General features: G+C 35.9%; 2 protein-coding genes across 5 annotated transcripts; both read right to left on the reverse strand.

Annotated features, from left to right (window-relative positions):
- Nucleotides 1-1,584: 1,584 nt before the first annotated feature.
- Nucleotides 1,585-9,759, reverse strand: LOC135625648 (guanosine nucleotide diphosphate dissociation inhibitor 2-like). 3 transcript variants are annotated; one of them, XM_065130721.1, is made up of 13 exons: nt 9,595-9,759; nt 7,740-7,802; nt 7,270-7,353; nt 6,621-6,728; nt 6,340-6,512; nt 5,146-5,257; nt 3,795-3,875; nt 3,663-3,725; nt 3,432-3,533; nt 2,719-2,843; nt 2,400-2,610; nt 2,258-2,332; nt 1,585-1,813 (listed from the first exon to the last, which is right to left on the reverse strand). In XM_065130721.1, exons 1-13 carry the CDS (start codon nt 9,679-9,681, stop codon nt 1,763-1,765), a joined length of 1,335 nt encoding a protein of 444 aa, XP_064986793.1. In that variant the 5' UTR covers nt 9,682-9,759; the 3' UTR covers nt 1,585-1,762. The 3 variants fall into 3 exon arrangements, with proteins under 3 accessions (XP_064986793.1, XP_064986794.1, XP_064986792.1); XM_065130722.1 differs by lacking the exon at nt 2,258-2,332; XM_065130720.1 differs by having other exon boundaries at nt 1,585-2,332.
- Nucleotides 9,760-11,644: 1,885 nt separating this feature from the next.
- Nucleotides 11,645-14,522, reverse strand: LOC103999963 (uncharacterized). Of its 2 annotated transcripts, XM_009421871.3 has the most exons (3): nt 14,366-14,522; nt 12,814-13,766; nt 11,645-11,856 (listed from the first exon to the last, which is right to left on the reverse strand). In XM_009421871.3, exons 2-3 carry the CDS (start codon nt 13,762-13,764, stop codon nt 11,851-11,853), a joined length of 957 nt encoding a protein of 318 aa, XP_009420146.2. In that variant the 5' UTR covers nt 13,765-13,766; nt 14,366-14,522; the 3' UTR covers nt 11,645-11,850. The 2 variants fall into 2 exon arrangements, with proteins under 2 accessions (XP_009420146.2, XP_064984085.1); XM_065128013.1 differs by lacking the exon at nt 14,366-14,522 and having other exon boundaries at nt 12,814-13,787.
- Between the last annotated feature and the right edge of the window lie 117 nt (nt 14,523-14,639).

Consider the following 14,639-nt stretch of genomic DNA (forward strand, 5'->3'; position numbering starts at 1 on the left):
TACTTTTATGTTTGTGATGATTGCCGATAGAAGCTATTTATTTTTCATTATCAATCAGTGTTGATGATTTCTTTCACAAAATGAAGAACAAAAGCTTAGTTTGAATGATAAATACCTCTTGCTATCAAAGGGAAGGATGAAAATGTTGTAGGAAGACACTTCATCCACCTAATACTTTTAGGAGAAAGAAAAGGAAAATTTATGATGGTGTTTTGGAATGATGCATAGATTTATCTTATATATTTTGAATTCAGTAAATATAAATGTTAAAAATACAAACTATTAGGAAAGGATCTAAGTCCAACTGTATGGTGTAAATCCATGTGAACAACTACTGGTATGGCATGAATATTCTTAGTTTAATACCGAAAAAGTGGAGCAGATGAATGATTCAAACTTGACTCTTATGATACCGTCTTAAATAACAAACAAATTTTAAAAACTTAAGGGTATAAGGGCTCGGTATATGATTTAACAAAAGGTTATTTCTACGACTCAAATCTAAATTCTTTGAGTCGCTCATTCGATATATAATACCATCATAAATAATTAATAAATTTTAAAAAAAACTTAAATTATTAGGGAAGGACTCGATATATGAATTTACGATGAGATTATTTCTGTGACTCGAATCTCAGATCCTTGAATCATCTGGGTCAAAGGACCTTAGCCAGGTCATGATGATGTCCTTCCCCTCCCCTCATGTGCACGAAGACCACATCTGACTCCTGAACCTAAATTCTGGTTAGGACCAGTTGTTGCTGCATGGTCTCCAATGGCATTTAGCTTAGCACAAGTGATCCAACAATTCCTGCAATGGTCCGGTACTGTCCTCCAAAGTCATCCCCTGGATCTACTTAACCGGCATATTCTTCTTTGTTGCTGCTTGATGTTGGCCGGTAAGGCAGGGCATATGCCATTTATGAGAGGTAACATCTCAAGGCTCATGGAAATACAAATGTGTTCTTCGCAATGCGTATAGATTAGGGTGGGTCATCATGTACATGAAACTGCTGATCAATCTCAGCTTTAACATTGCCATACTCCTTTCTCATTTTCAAACACAAAAAAAGCATGGCTCACATACATACAACAATAACTTGCCAACTTATTGATGTTGGTCCACTCCTGAATTCTGGCACATCTAGCATTGCATGCAATTTGAGCTTGGCAAGTATTTTCGAGATCATAAAAGAATTCAAATTACTTGATGAAGTAGGACACGGATTATGATTAGAGATTCGATGAATTAGAATTTATTGCTATAAAATAGGAAAAAAAATAAAAAAAATATGGCTACTAGGTTGGTTTCTCTCTAGTGGATCTAGAAAAAATGTCTTAAAAAATTCTTTAAAGTCTATGTGAGAGAAAATACGACGGGATTTAGGGTTAACATAAAGTGCTTGTAATGGATGGAGAAGAACTTAAGTTTCTCTATGAATATAAATATAGTAAGGAGCGTCAAACTTAATCTTGCGTCGGCTAATAGTATGTTTTTGTTGGTAATTTTCAGATTTTTTTGGTTTCGATGTCTTCTTTCGCTCTCTCCAATAGGAGCATGATGACATTAAAATACCAGAAGAATACAGACAGAATATACGACGACATATTATTATTTAAGGATGACTAGATTCAAGTAGGAAAAGTCCAAGCATTTTAAAGACTAATAATACAATCGAGATTGTTTTGAATGCCATACGTACTATGGCAATCATCTACTGCAATTACAGAGCTTGATCAAGAAAAAATCATCATGTGGTTGTCATTCTATGGCAATACCAGCAGCACTTGGATCCATGTTGAGATCAATTGTCTGCGGAGAAAAGAAGGGTGCCAGAACTTGGTCAGCATCATCATTATCACAAAATATATCTCCCAGGACTTGGATTGGATTTGGGAACTCATAAATGCAAAACAAGAATACATACATCAAGTGTGCAACAGCAAAAGGAAACAAGAATGAAGGTTCTTCTAGTTCTTCTTTACTATCATAAGTATCAGCATTCATGTCATTCTTTCGATTGAACAAAGATTGTTTCCTAGTCTAGAGGCTTAAGCTTTTGGATTGATTGATATTTTTCAACCTGATCAAAACAATTTAGAGTCGTCAATATTCGATTTCTAAGGAGGTTTTCCTTTGATGAGACTTTGACCATGCCCCAGGCAGGACCCAGCTGGGTCCGAAGACATTAATCTTGCATAACACAAAGACTGTGTTGGGAAATATTAAATTAAGAAAACATTTCAAGATCATTACCTTTCCAGTGATCATGGTGTACATGGACAGCACATCCATGACAGTTGACTCAAAGTGAGTTGTAGCATCATGACTCTGCAATTGCTTGGACTTGTAAAAGGTAAAGCAATATGAGCTAAGAAAATGCATCACGGATACTTACGGTTGAGATGAAGCAATGATCGGATGAGGGTGTGTTGATAGGCTTGTATCTATCATAAGTTTCAAAGAATAACTCATCTACTGGTCCAAGAAGATCGATTCCAGGCTTCAGTTCCACCTCTGGTATATCAGTCTCAGCCTCCGTCGAGACAAAGGCAATAAACTTCCCTTTGGGGGCAACTTTGTGCAAGTAAGAACAACAAAAGAGATACCTGTCGAGCCACAACAAATGAGCATCGTGAAATATAATAGAATTAAATAAAAAGGAAAATTTATCTCAAAATAAAACATAGAGACTAATATGCTCTCTGAGGACTCACATGTCAGACTTGCGTCCAAGTTGCTTCTGCGGCAATATAATCTGAACCGAGTGAGACCGGTTGGTATCCGGTATCGGATGGCTCATAATAGCAATAGCCCTTGCAACCTTCCCCACCTTCCTTACCTATTCAATTGAAATCCTCTGAGAAAGATGTTATTGAACTATGAAACTCTTACCAGCAAATTTATCATCAAACTGACAGCAGTTTTTCAGCAAATATTCATCAAAGAAGCAGGTCATACCGGTTTGAACAGAACTGCTAAGGATTGAATCGAACCAAAACGATTTTCGGTTTGGTTTGATTAATCTAAGGTAGGTCCATGCTGGAATCGGTTCGGACCTATCTAATTGATCCAGTTCAAAACTAGTTGATCCGATAGGTTAACCACTTTGTAATTTTAAATAATTTTAAAAAAAATATATATATATATTTCAAATTAAACCGAACCAAAATCATGATCCAGTTGGACCGACACGATAAGATTTATGAAATTGAATCCACATAATTTGTGAAATTACGGTATTGAAATTGGGTCAAATTAGATTTTCGGGCTGATTTAATTAACCGGTTCGAGGCTTAAGACAGCGAACTCGATCGGCGCTGATATTTTTTAAATTAAAATTAATTCGAGTCGATTTGAACAGAAGGAAGTTCTTGTGATCTACCATCAAGTATGTTATTATAGTTTCCATTTCAAGGCAACAAATTACCTTGTTTGGTAAGTAAGAAGGATCACAGACAACTTTCTTGCATCGAGCAGTTATTCCTTCGGATGTCACACCATAAGCTTTTCCTCTCATATCAAATTCAACCTGGATGAAGCCAACCAATGTCAACTGTGACAAAGCAATAACTTATAGGAATCATGAAAACAAAAATCTAGTATTTTTTGCCTCCAAAATTTGAAGCCATGATGAGAATAAAGTAACACCAAAGGATACCTTGCATTCTGGTTTATTCAACATGTATGTGCCACCATAAGCAGCACTAAGGCGTGCAAAAGCCTGTAATTCCAGTAAGAGGATCAGAAGAACAATTTCCAATACTGTAGACTGAGAAATTGAATGACTAACCTGGGGTAGCTCTCCTAATCCGTACAAAGGATATATGTATGGTGAGCCTCCTTGGAATCGTGATAAGGATGCTGCATACATCTATTACATGTACAAACTGACATCAGTACCAGCAATACATCACAACGATACAAATGACCAGTAAGACAAACCACTCCATTTGGCAACAACCAAATATGCACTTGTGCACACCAGACAAAAATGGAGAAGGAATCAAATGGAAAGGAAATCCACCATGAAAAGCAGAGAGCAGTTAGCATAAAGTAGCAGCTACAGGGCAACTTCTTGATGCATCTATCTGTATTTTGATAAAAATGTCTATTTTGTTTAAATAAACTGAGATTTGGAAGTAGGACTTACATTGTTGGTAATACATGTATCCTTGAAAACCCACAAATTGTGCAGTGACATCTGTGAGTTAATTTAAGCAAACTTTCCACTACCTGGTGATTGACCTATGTTTAATCTGAATGATGAAGAAATTCAAGAAGAGCAGCATAATTTTGTCGAGGAAGATTGAATATGGATCATTCCGTATTCTTTTTACTAATTCATTCAGTATAGCTTCTTTTACTGTTAACAAAATAGGTACATAAGAGGATAGCATTTAAATTCCAAAGGACTTTGAAACATGGTATACAATTTCGAATAGTACCGCCCGGTATGGGTGGTACGTACCGGTCCGACGGCATACCGGCACGCGGACCGTCTGCTACCAGACAAAACATGCTACAGTAAGAGGAAGAAATGTTTAAAACTGCTCGGTAACAGTGATACGGTGCTCCAACGGTCAAATTGACCGTTGGAGCCCTTTCTCATAGTATTTAAACCCCTTCTTCTCCCCTATTTCACTCCATTACATTTTCATACTCTCTTAAACCATCTCAAACTCTTTTTTTCTTATATTTGTGCTCTCCTAAACTCTACAAAACAACGATTTGTGAATTGAATCAAAGCTAATTTGGAAAGATTAAGAGGAAGAACTTTCTAATCAAGAGGTATGTTTACATAAGAACAATTCATAATGGACTGAAATACGAACCTTGCACAAGATATTCTTCAAAGTCCGAAAAAGATATGTGATACTATTCTTACCTAATTTACATTGATTTTGCTAAACTTATGTTATTACTATATTTATTTTTAACTTCAAAACCCTACCCAACTTTTTTTTTTTTTTTTCAGGTATTTTCGAAGGGTTTTAGACCTAAATTAGGTGTACCGCTCGGTACGCCCTAGCATATATCCCGATATACGGGTACCGTACTGTACCGAGCCAACCTCGAAACGCTGGTACGGTACGGTATTGCATACCTTGCTTTGAAACATGAAAACCGCAAGAAGCATTTACCTTCATTCTTTTCATAGTATCAAGAGCAAGTTCATTTAGATATTGATCATCCCTATGAAGGGCTAACGCATGGCCGATGAACTCAGTTGTGTTGTCATTCAAACCATATTTTCTGACCAATAAAAGTGAAGAAAAAATTAGTAGCTAGTCCAAGTAATTAGTTGCATTGTTACAATAATAGCAAAATAACCGCAACAAGGTTTTCCAAACAATCAGATCAGGTATAAGAAAAGATAGATCTCTTTTACCTAGTAATGAAGCATGAATCTCTATGAACAAATAAATAAAAGGATAATCCAGATAGCAAATCTAGATTATTGAAAGACAAGAATATCATGTTTCAGATTTAGAGAATTTGATAAGAGCACACATTAAGGCTTTGAGTCTAGTTGTTCAGATTTAACTCTCTTAAACAACACATATTTTAACATACAAATTGAATTATGACTTTGTTTCAGGTATTGGCTACAGCTTCATACTTCATGTGCCAAATAGTGACATAAACTTGCAAGTTATGCTCAGGACCAAATAGGCACGTACACATTTTTTCCTGTATTCCCTTTCCTATGAAGATCCATTTCAAACAGGATAATCTTGAGCAGTGAAAAAGGAAAAAGAAATATTAAGAATCCAATTAATTCAAAATTATTCTACCAATTTAATAGTTATTGATCTCCCAAAGCCTATGAAAGTAACCAGCCCCCTCTAACTAAACAAACTCTTAGATGTCTGATTCAAGAAAAAGAAGACCTTCCTTTTTCAAAAAGGCTTTAGTGGTGTCATTAACTAAGTTTTATTTGCGAAGTCTGAGATGATCATGGTTGTAAGACATCAACAGATAACATTTTATCCACTAGTAGCAAGCTTCTTACCTCTCCAAAGTACTTTTAGATTTAATGTCTGACTGCCATACAACCTATGATTTAATAGAAAACTTTCTCCCTGAATATAGTGAATAGTGGATTTCATTCCTTTGTTAGAATTATTTCAATCAACCGTAATAAGTTCTATGTTATATTTCCTACTATAATAATGTCATGGACATGGGCTGTTTGATATATATTCTCAAATACAGATGACTTGAAAAACTCACCTGAAACCCCTTTTGTTGTAAGAACAAAGCAACATGTAATACCACATATGAACTTCCTAGCATGGAAATAATAAACGAAATCAACTATAAAGGATACCCACGAGATAAGTTGTCTTGTAGTCACTCTCGAAAGGTTCAATCCTTCATGTGTTTTTGGGTCACTTTCATCATAATTTTGGACATAAATGAAGAATTTTCGAGCTCGACGCTTCTCAAACAGCCCCATTAATGAAGACTTCAGTGCCTCCATGTCAGTGGCAGGAACCTTGTGGATCTATTCCATTTTTTTTTCCAAAAACCAGAAGATATTGAATGTCAAAATCCATCAAATACAACAAATTACAACTTAATGATGGCAGAAAATAACAAAGATGAGTAATACCTTTCCTTTGTTAAAGACGTAGCTACCATCCACAGTTTTGAAAGAAAGATATTTAGTGACATTGGTGTGTACAAGCGTGCACATCAAAGTACCATTAGCCATCATAAACTAGCCACATAAGGATTAACAAGTTACTTTCAAGATCGACAAAATCAACCATGCATATATCTATGAGTTGGTTTAAGCACCAAAAACAATTCCATTGCTTCTACCAAATGTTTCCATCAACTGAAAAAGAACTCTGGAAAGTTCAGATATTGATTACATTATTTAATTTTGAATAAATTTGCAGCAGATAATCATTACAGATCACCAACAGAAAGAACTTTCAAAAAATCAATGTTCTAAACACCATAGATTTTTAACTTCAGCATAATTCAATATACAACCTTATAGCAGAAGTTGATTCCAGGTAATAAAGTTTTTACCATAAAAGAGACTCAAGAAAGACATCAAAACAGAAGGCTGACAGATTGTGGAACATATTAGTAGGATTAAAGCAATTAATAGGTTGTCATTACCCTTCAGAACCAACCTACATAATGATTTATGATCATAGATCACTGTCAATATAAAATTTATGAAAATAACCTATCTACATGGTAATCTATGAGATGAAAGCTTATATGAATGGTACCCAGGAACAAACCTTTGGAATCATGTCAACATTGTAATCTCTGCTAGGCCCCAGATATGCTGGAGGCTTATCGCTACCCCTGAACCTTTTCCAGAGCTGTCAAAGGAAAAGACAACTTAGTTAATACAGGGAGATGGAAAAAAGCGACTACTTTATTATTTTAAGATGTTAATTTTTATTTCAATTTGTAAATTTACACAAAAATAAGATTTGAGCCAATGGTCTCCTATCCATCATTTTTTAAGTAGTATTCAACTATGAAACTTATAGCTGTCCTTTTTTTCTCTTTTAGAACAGCAAATAACCACACCATCCATTTTCATCTTTGGGAAGAATTAAGTCAATCTTTTTATCAGTTAAAATGTTCAACATAGCATAGTTCCATAAGATGAGATTGTTTGAGAAACAACGCCATTGACATATTCAAGCAAGTCTAAGCAGTGCTCTGGTTTATGAACTAAAAACATCCAAATGTTTCTTGCCTGGATGAGATTGAGTGAGGTTGACTCTCCCCCATAGTAATCATTCCTATCCATATGCAGTACCTGTCAACAGATGTAAGTAAAATTGAATAAGCAAATAATGTTAATTTCTGCTAACAAGCAAGCAATGAACTTGAGGACAATCTCATGATCTCAACAGAGTATCTACATCTTCTTTTCCATAAATTACATGTGTAGCCGATTAACGAAAGCTAGGCCGTAAAATAAAAACTACATTAAGAAAGTGGTTTATAAGATTGTCAGAAGCCATCAGAAGTCAACATGTTCCCCAGGTAGCAAAGACACTTTCCAGTAATGTTCAGTAAACAAGCACATAATGAATGCATTGGGAGCATCAAATACATCTTAGTCCTCCAAAAGCCAAAAGAACTGCAGCACATCAAGAACAAGACAATTACTGTATTAAAGCTTGATTAGAAGGTAAAGAATGAGATGGTGCTACAACTTCACAATAGAAAAAGATCTCTGGATGTGCCAACTGAAAGCAAGCATACACTGTCCCTTTCATAGTTGAGAGATGGCCATGATACGAAATGCAATCAGCAAAAGAAAGTTAGAAGTCAACAAATATCTAACCAATGGTAAGTCCTGAAGCTTAAAAAAAAAGTAGACTTATTTTGAGGCAAAAATGCAAATCAATAAACATTACTATCAAGTTTACGCCATTCACAACTGAAAATAACTATCCCTACAAGAGAAAAGTGTAAGAGAAAATGGGACTTTTGCCTCATTCCTTTGTTTGCATCTGATTGAAAATGATGAATATTATAAACTTAATTTCAGTAATTGTTTGTGAGGCATCTCACATTGCCCAGATAAAATATTTCATTTCCAAGACATGATGCCAGATGGACCACAAAAGAACAAATTATGGAGTATGAACGATTTTCCAAAAAAAAAAGTCAAAGAAAGGATCCACACCCTTTATCTCTTTGATTAATTAAAAGGTCTAGCAAATTAAATTTTTATCAACAATAGAACATAGTTATTATTAAATATATTAAGAAAGCCAGAAGATAACATAGTTAATAACTAATTCCAATCAAGATTAAAAACTATGAATGGAATGTCAAAGGGCATATCAGCTGTGAATGCTTTAAAAAGAAATAAATTCGGAAACTAAGTAAAACCTGCATGTGCCAGATTGTTGGTGAAGGTATGGAAATTTTCGGACAGAACATAAATTAATTCGACCATAATCTCAGATGGTAGCAAGTTATGACAAAATAGAAGTTTTCAAAACACTGCACATCTTTAAAAGATCTCCATGCTAGAGGAGGGTATAGATTGAAACAATATAGAATACAATTTTCTTCCTTTTTCTAAAGCTTGATGATGAAAAAATGATTGTTGATGATATATCCAATAGCATCAAAAGGCTTTAGAGAAGAATATTAGAGTTCGGTAACCAGAGGTCATCCAAAAGGTTAAACTATTAGGAAATTGTTTGATATATTTATAAGCTTTTAACACACAACCTTTTGCTCTCAAGCTTCCCAGCAGATTACTCCAACAACACCTCTTTCCTCATTCCTCAAGATTAAAGTTCGAGTCATGGCACCCTGAAGGGCGTACTGATCCGGAATTCCATTTAAACAAATAAAGGCAAAGAAGTAAACGAAGTTGAGATCAAACAAAGAAGCAGCCCACTCAGTATGACACATAAAGATCCAATCTTTCGAGGTAAATCCGTCTTCCTAACGACAACAGAGCAAAAAGCAATGAGCCACCGACCAAATCAAACCAAGAATATTGGGAACCTACGAAAGAGTTTTGCTCGGACGATCGATTTAACCCATAAAGAACACAGGAGATGGGAGGGCTGAGAGTAGACCTTGAAGCCATCCACGGAGAGCAGGCCGCTGAGGATGCACTCCTTGAGACCGGTTCCGAGGACGATCACGTCGTATTCTTCATCCATGGCGAGGAATAGGGGCCGGGGGAGGGACAGATAGAGAGAGAGAGAGAGAGAGAGAGAGGCTTGGAGATGTGCCTGCCGGAGAACAGAAATGGGAGAGGAAAGACGATACATGGCGCCACGGAAGAAGCTGTGTATTTATAGCACAGTGGGGAAGTTTCTTTTTAGTGTTTTCACATATTTATCCTTTCACAACTCTATAAATACAATATCTGCCCTTTTATACAACTTTTAATATATATATATATATATATATATGTATGTATGTATGTATGTATGTGTATGTGTATGTGTCACAACATCCTTCCAATAAACCTTATTTAACCACCAATAAATAATTTGATTTTATAAAATAAAAATTATAAATAACTAATATATCCTTATTATTCTCATCAATCATTTTATTTATCTTTTATGGTCACTTATATCATTCATTCAATAACAATAATAAAGTTGTAATCTTTTGACTATTAGAGTTGGGTTGTGTTTTATTTTATATTTTAATATTAAAAATATAGATAAATATTTAAGAAATTGTTGAAAAAGAGTTCAAAAGTTGAAGCTGAAAAGAGTTTTCGATGAAAAGAATGAAAATGAAAAGCCCATATAGAACTACATTATTGAAAAAAGATTGATGTCAATTAATGCTTTTTGTGTTAACAATAAAGTAAAAGATATTAACTAAAATGTTTAGTTTTTTTTACATGATATATGTGTGTGCGATTTTGTTTTTCCTTTTTTTCTTGTGAAAGAGTGGGAGTGGCTTTTGGTCTTCATAAGATTTTTCTGACCTATTAAATAACTAAAATTCCAATATAATTTTGTAGAATTCATATAGATCTGAGTAAACATTAATGTGTTGCATAATGAGTTCCGTGATATTTTCTAGAGTGATGTGTTTGTTGCAAATTTTGAGTTTGACACAATGGTTATAAAGCATCTGAATAAGAAAAATCTGTTGTTAATCATCACTAAATCATTAAAATCCTAATATGATTATAAAAATTCAAAATAGGTTTGCACCAAAATTATGTATGACTTGTTGAGTCAGCTATCAAACGCCCGTAAATTTTCGAGGGTGATGTGGCACCCAAGGAGAATAAACAAAGTGTGAATCATTCCTATTGCTACTTGAATTGAAAGAGAGAGGAGAGGGAATCAATAGAGGTTGAAACCTACTAATTATTCTATATCCTAATATGATTTGTCATTGTTTATGAAGCCAAATCCTTTGAGCAAATTACATGCATGAATTGTGTATTAATGTTAAGAACTACTAAAGCAAACCTGTGTCTTTTCATGTTTTTGGGTGTTACCCAAACCTGTGTAAGAAACATCCAAGGATAGTTACCATCTAATGTCAAACCCTTCACAATAATGTCATCACTACTGCTTGTATCCACATATCTGGATGAAGAGATGAGAGGAATCGACTGACGCTGAAATGGATAGGATGTCTCTTTGTTGGACTGTGTCGGATTCTTTCTTGTGGGGGTGAGGACGCATCCTTCACTTTATTTTTTTGTAGCTCTGATGGATATGGTGATGAGAATCCATCTGCAGTTAAAAAGGAGCAGTCGATACATTCCACGATGATCCACTGCATGTTAGTCCACAAGCTCAGACTTGCTTTGATTCTGGTGATGAAGTATCAGTTTCTTTTGCAAAGAGATAAGATTGGTTTCACTTTGTAGAGTTGACTCCTTTCTGGCCTTGACTTTTACCTTGTGAGATGCTTCTGTCATGATCTGAAGTATGCTTGTACAGATACAGTGCCAGGCCAAAGCTGTCATCATCTCCATAAATCATGCCTCTTGAGTACCTGTATTTTTATCCCTATGATATGGATCTCAGATCAAAACTTGAGACCTTGGAACCATTAAATATAGTACACACACTTTTCAAACAGCAGTCTACAAATTATAAGATAATATGGATCATACTATCTCAAAGGCAGCACAAGACATATGGGAAAACTATTAGAACAGACAAAATATAGTTCAGGTCCAGAATATTGTCCCCATGCTTACTCAAGATGCCATCAATGGCAAAGATAGTATTATGGTCTTACATAAACAATCCATTAAAAAGATTGACAGGCACAAAAAGATTCCATGTCTTAGCAAGCTGTCTGAATTCCCTTTTGACTTTATTAACTCAAGTTCCAGCTGCTTAATCCTGCATAAACACATTTGCAAAGAATTAAAAATCTGATTAGAAACAAGTATTATTTCAAATGGCTTGTTAAAGAAACCACAAAACTGTGAAATATACTTGCATTCATCCACCATTTCTTGCATGAGAAATTTAACTCTATTTTCAGTGAATATAGAAGATTGGGATCACTTTTATCCATTGTCTTTTTTTTTTCTTTGTCTCTTAAGCATTTGTTGGAAAGAATCCAAAATTTTGTTAACACAATTTTCCTAAAGAATTTTAGTGTATTATTTGTTTCTTTCACCAGGAATAAATGCAAGCTCCGTTTCTCTCCTCTTTTTTCTTATACCGGAGGGATGTTCTGGGTCTAGTACTTGATATTCGAACAGGTTCGCTTCAGCCCAAATCCATGACTGTTGTGCTCAAATTTTGCAATTTGCATAACTAGCTGCCACAAACCTACTTTACCCCTTCATTTGGTTTATGCTGATTCAGATGGCACTATATCATCAGTCTGCCTATAGTGATTTGCATTACATGTGCCAATATGTCTACTTTTAATGTCTATAACTTAGCAATAAATCCACTGATATTTTTTTTTGCAACATTCTAACTCGATACTGATTTAATGATTACCAAACATCAATATCTATCTTCAAGAAGAGGTTAAGCTTCACGCATGACAAAACCCAAATCTTTTTAATATTTACATGTGACAGTGCCCTGGAATGTTTTTAACCATAGCTGAATAACACACACGCTCAGTTGATCAACACTAAACCATGGCAGTTTGGAAATTTCAAAGTAGATGAGGTTACAAATGCAGGTGGTTTCTATAGAGAATATCTAGCTTTACTTAGCAAACTAATGTGCTCCACCAAGATACATTTAAAGGCATTCGGAGAAAAGAATATGTGTCTGCAGAAAGTCTAATAAACATCGCAGTAGGTGATACTAAAGAAAACAGAATTATCATACCTCATCGTCGTCATCGTCATCATCTTCTCCATTTTTACCTTTCTTAAGGCGGGTTGTTCCACCTTCTTTGCTGATGGGTAACTTCATGTTTCCAAATGGAGTGTCCACGTCAATATTCCCTTTCATGGTATAACCAATTCCCCTTCCCCTGATCATATCCCAGAGTGCAGAACCAAAGTCCTTGGGCCGGAAAGAAATAGGAATCTCCATCTTAGTGATTCCATTTTTTTCTATATTTGTAGATTTGGTGAGCTCTGCAGTTCCAATACTAACATCAGAGAGCCATATTTCATAGTCCAGTGCATTTAGTCCAAGGTCAAAGTCATTCTTGTTCTCTAATTTCAGGTGGAGGTTTGCTATTGTTTCTTCGAATGAGAACTTTTCAAAGCGTATCTTCTCAATATCAACGTCTGGCTTGTACGGTATGGGGATCTCGCCAGTCTTCTCTAGAGGCAGGGTAAGCCTTCCGAAAATTGGCACATCCACGATGAGAGCAACCCTGATTCTGTAAGGAATGATACTTCCAGGCTTGATGTCATGGTAAGTGTTCTTAATATCATCATAAATCAAAGTTACCGGTATCTTGACAGTCTCTGATCCATGCGCATGGACCGTTCCAGCATCAGGGATTAGTCCAGAGACAAGCTTCCTTCCATCACTTTCTATTAAGTAATCTATGTCTACAAGAGGTATCGGAATGGGATTAGGGTTCTTAATCAGCACATCGATGACAATTTCTGCCTTATGTAGATTGATACATGGAAGATGGACTCCACTGACATCTGCAGTCGGCTTTCCAAAACCTATTGCCTCTTCGATCTTCTCACCTATATCATGAATAAAGTCCTTGACTTTCTCGATGAAACCTTCCTTCTCTTCGTGCTCATCTTCCTTCTTATCTTCCTTCTTATATTTCCTTTCAACGGCTTCTGGTTCATCAGAGGATGCCATCCCTAATAAAACCAGCCTTGGATGTTACCCAATCATCGAACATCAATACAATAATTATGTGAAAAGTTCTCCAATCCAAATTAGTGATTTCAGATTTAGCAATAAAATGCCTGACCTAGCCGAGAAAAGTGTTAGCAACACAGATCAACATAAATAACAGTGACATGCCACAAGAAATCAACTTTTCGCACACACAAGAAATATAAAGTGTAGATCGCGGAGAATGTTCAACTTCGATCGGAATCTTGAATGATCTCAAGTCAGCTAGTCGACCTATCACTAAACGCCAGATTCTAGCAAGAATCTGGCATCTAACAGCTAGAGAGAGCTCAACGTACTGCATCGCCGAAGGGCACTAAAGAAAGATCCTTGGAAGTCAAAGCTAAATCTTCGCTTCAAGAGATCATCACCCCGTACTAAGAAAATGCACGTATAAAGATGGTCCGATTCAAGGGATTCAAAAACTGAGATCAGACGGAGAGAGTGACGGACAAGGGAGGACCGATCTACCATTCCTAAATTGACGCCATGAACAAGGACGGAAAAACGATCGGATCTTTAGACAAACGAAAGGAGATGAAGCGCAGATCTGAGATCATACCTTGGCGGAGGACGAAGAAGCGATGCAGGCGAGGCGATGGGAGTACAGCGAGCACGACAAGACACCGAAAGGAGCGGCGTCGGTCCGGAAATTAAAGGAGACGACCGTGTTTTGGCAATTATGCAGAACTCTCTTTGGTTTCTTGAGCAATGCTTTTAGATACTCACAACGCCCACACGTAAAAGTGACCGCAGAAAGAGGCCCAGGATCGGTGATCAGTATGATATTGACGGTTTGGATCATCTGGGTATCAGGTCGGGATTCTTTGGCGTGT

This window comes from Musa acuminata, chromosome BXJ2-10 (assembly GCF_036884655.1).
Source record: "Musa acuminata AAA Group cultivar baxijiao chromosome BXJ2-10, Cavendish_Baxijiao_AAA, whole genome shotgun sequence".
NCBI classification, from domain to species: Eukaryota; Viridiplantae; Streptophyta; class Magnoliopsida; order Zingiberales; family Musaceae; genus Musa; species Musa acuminata.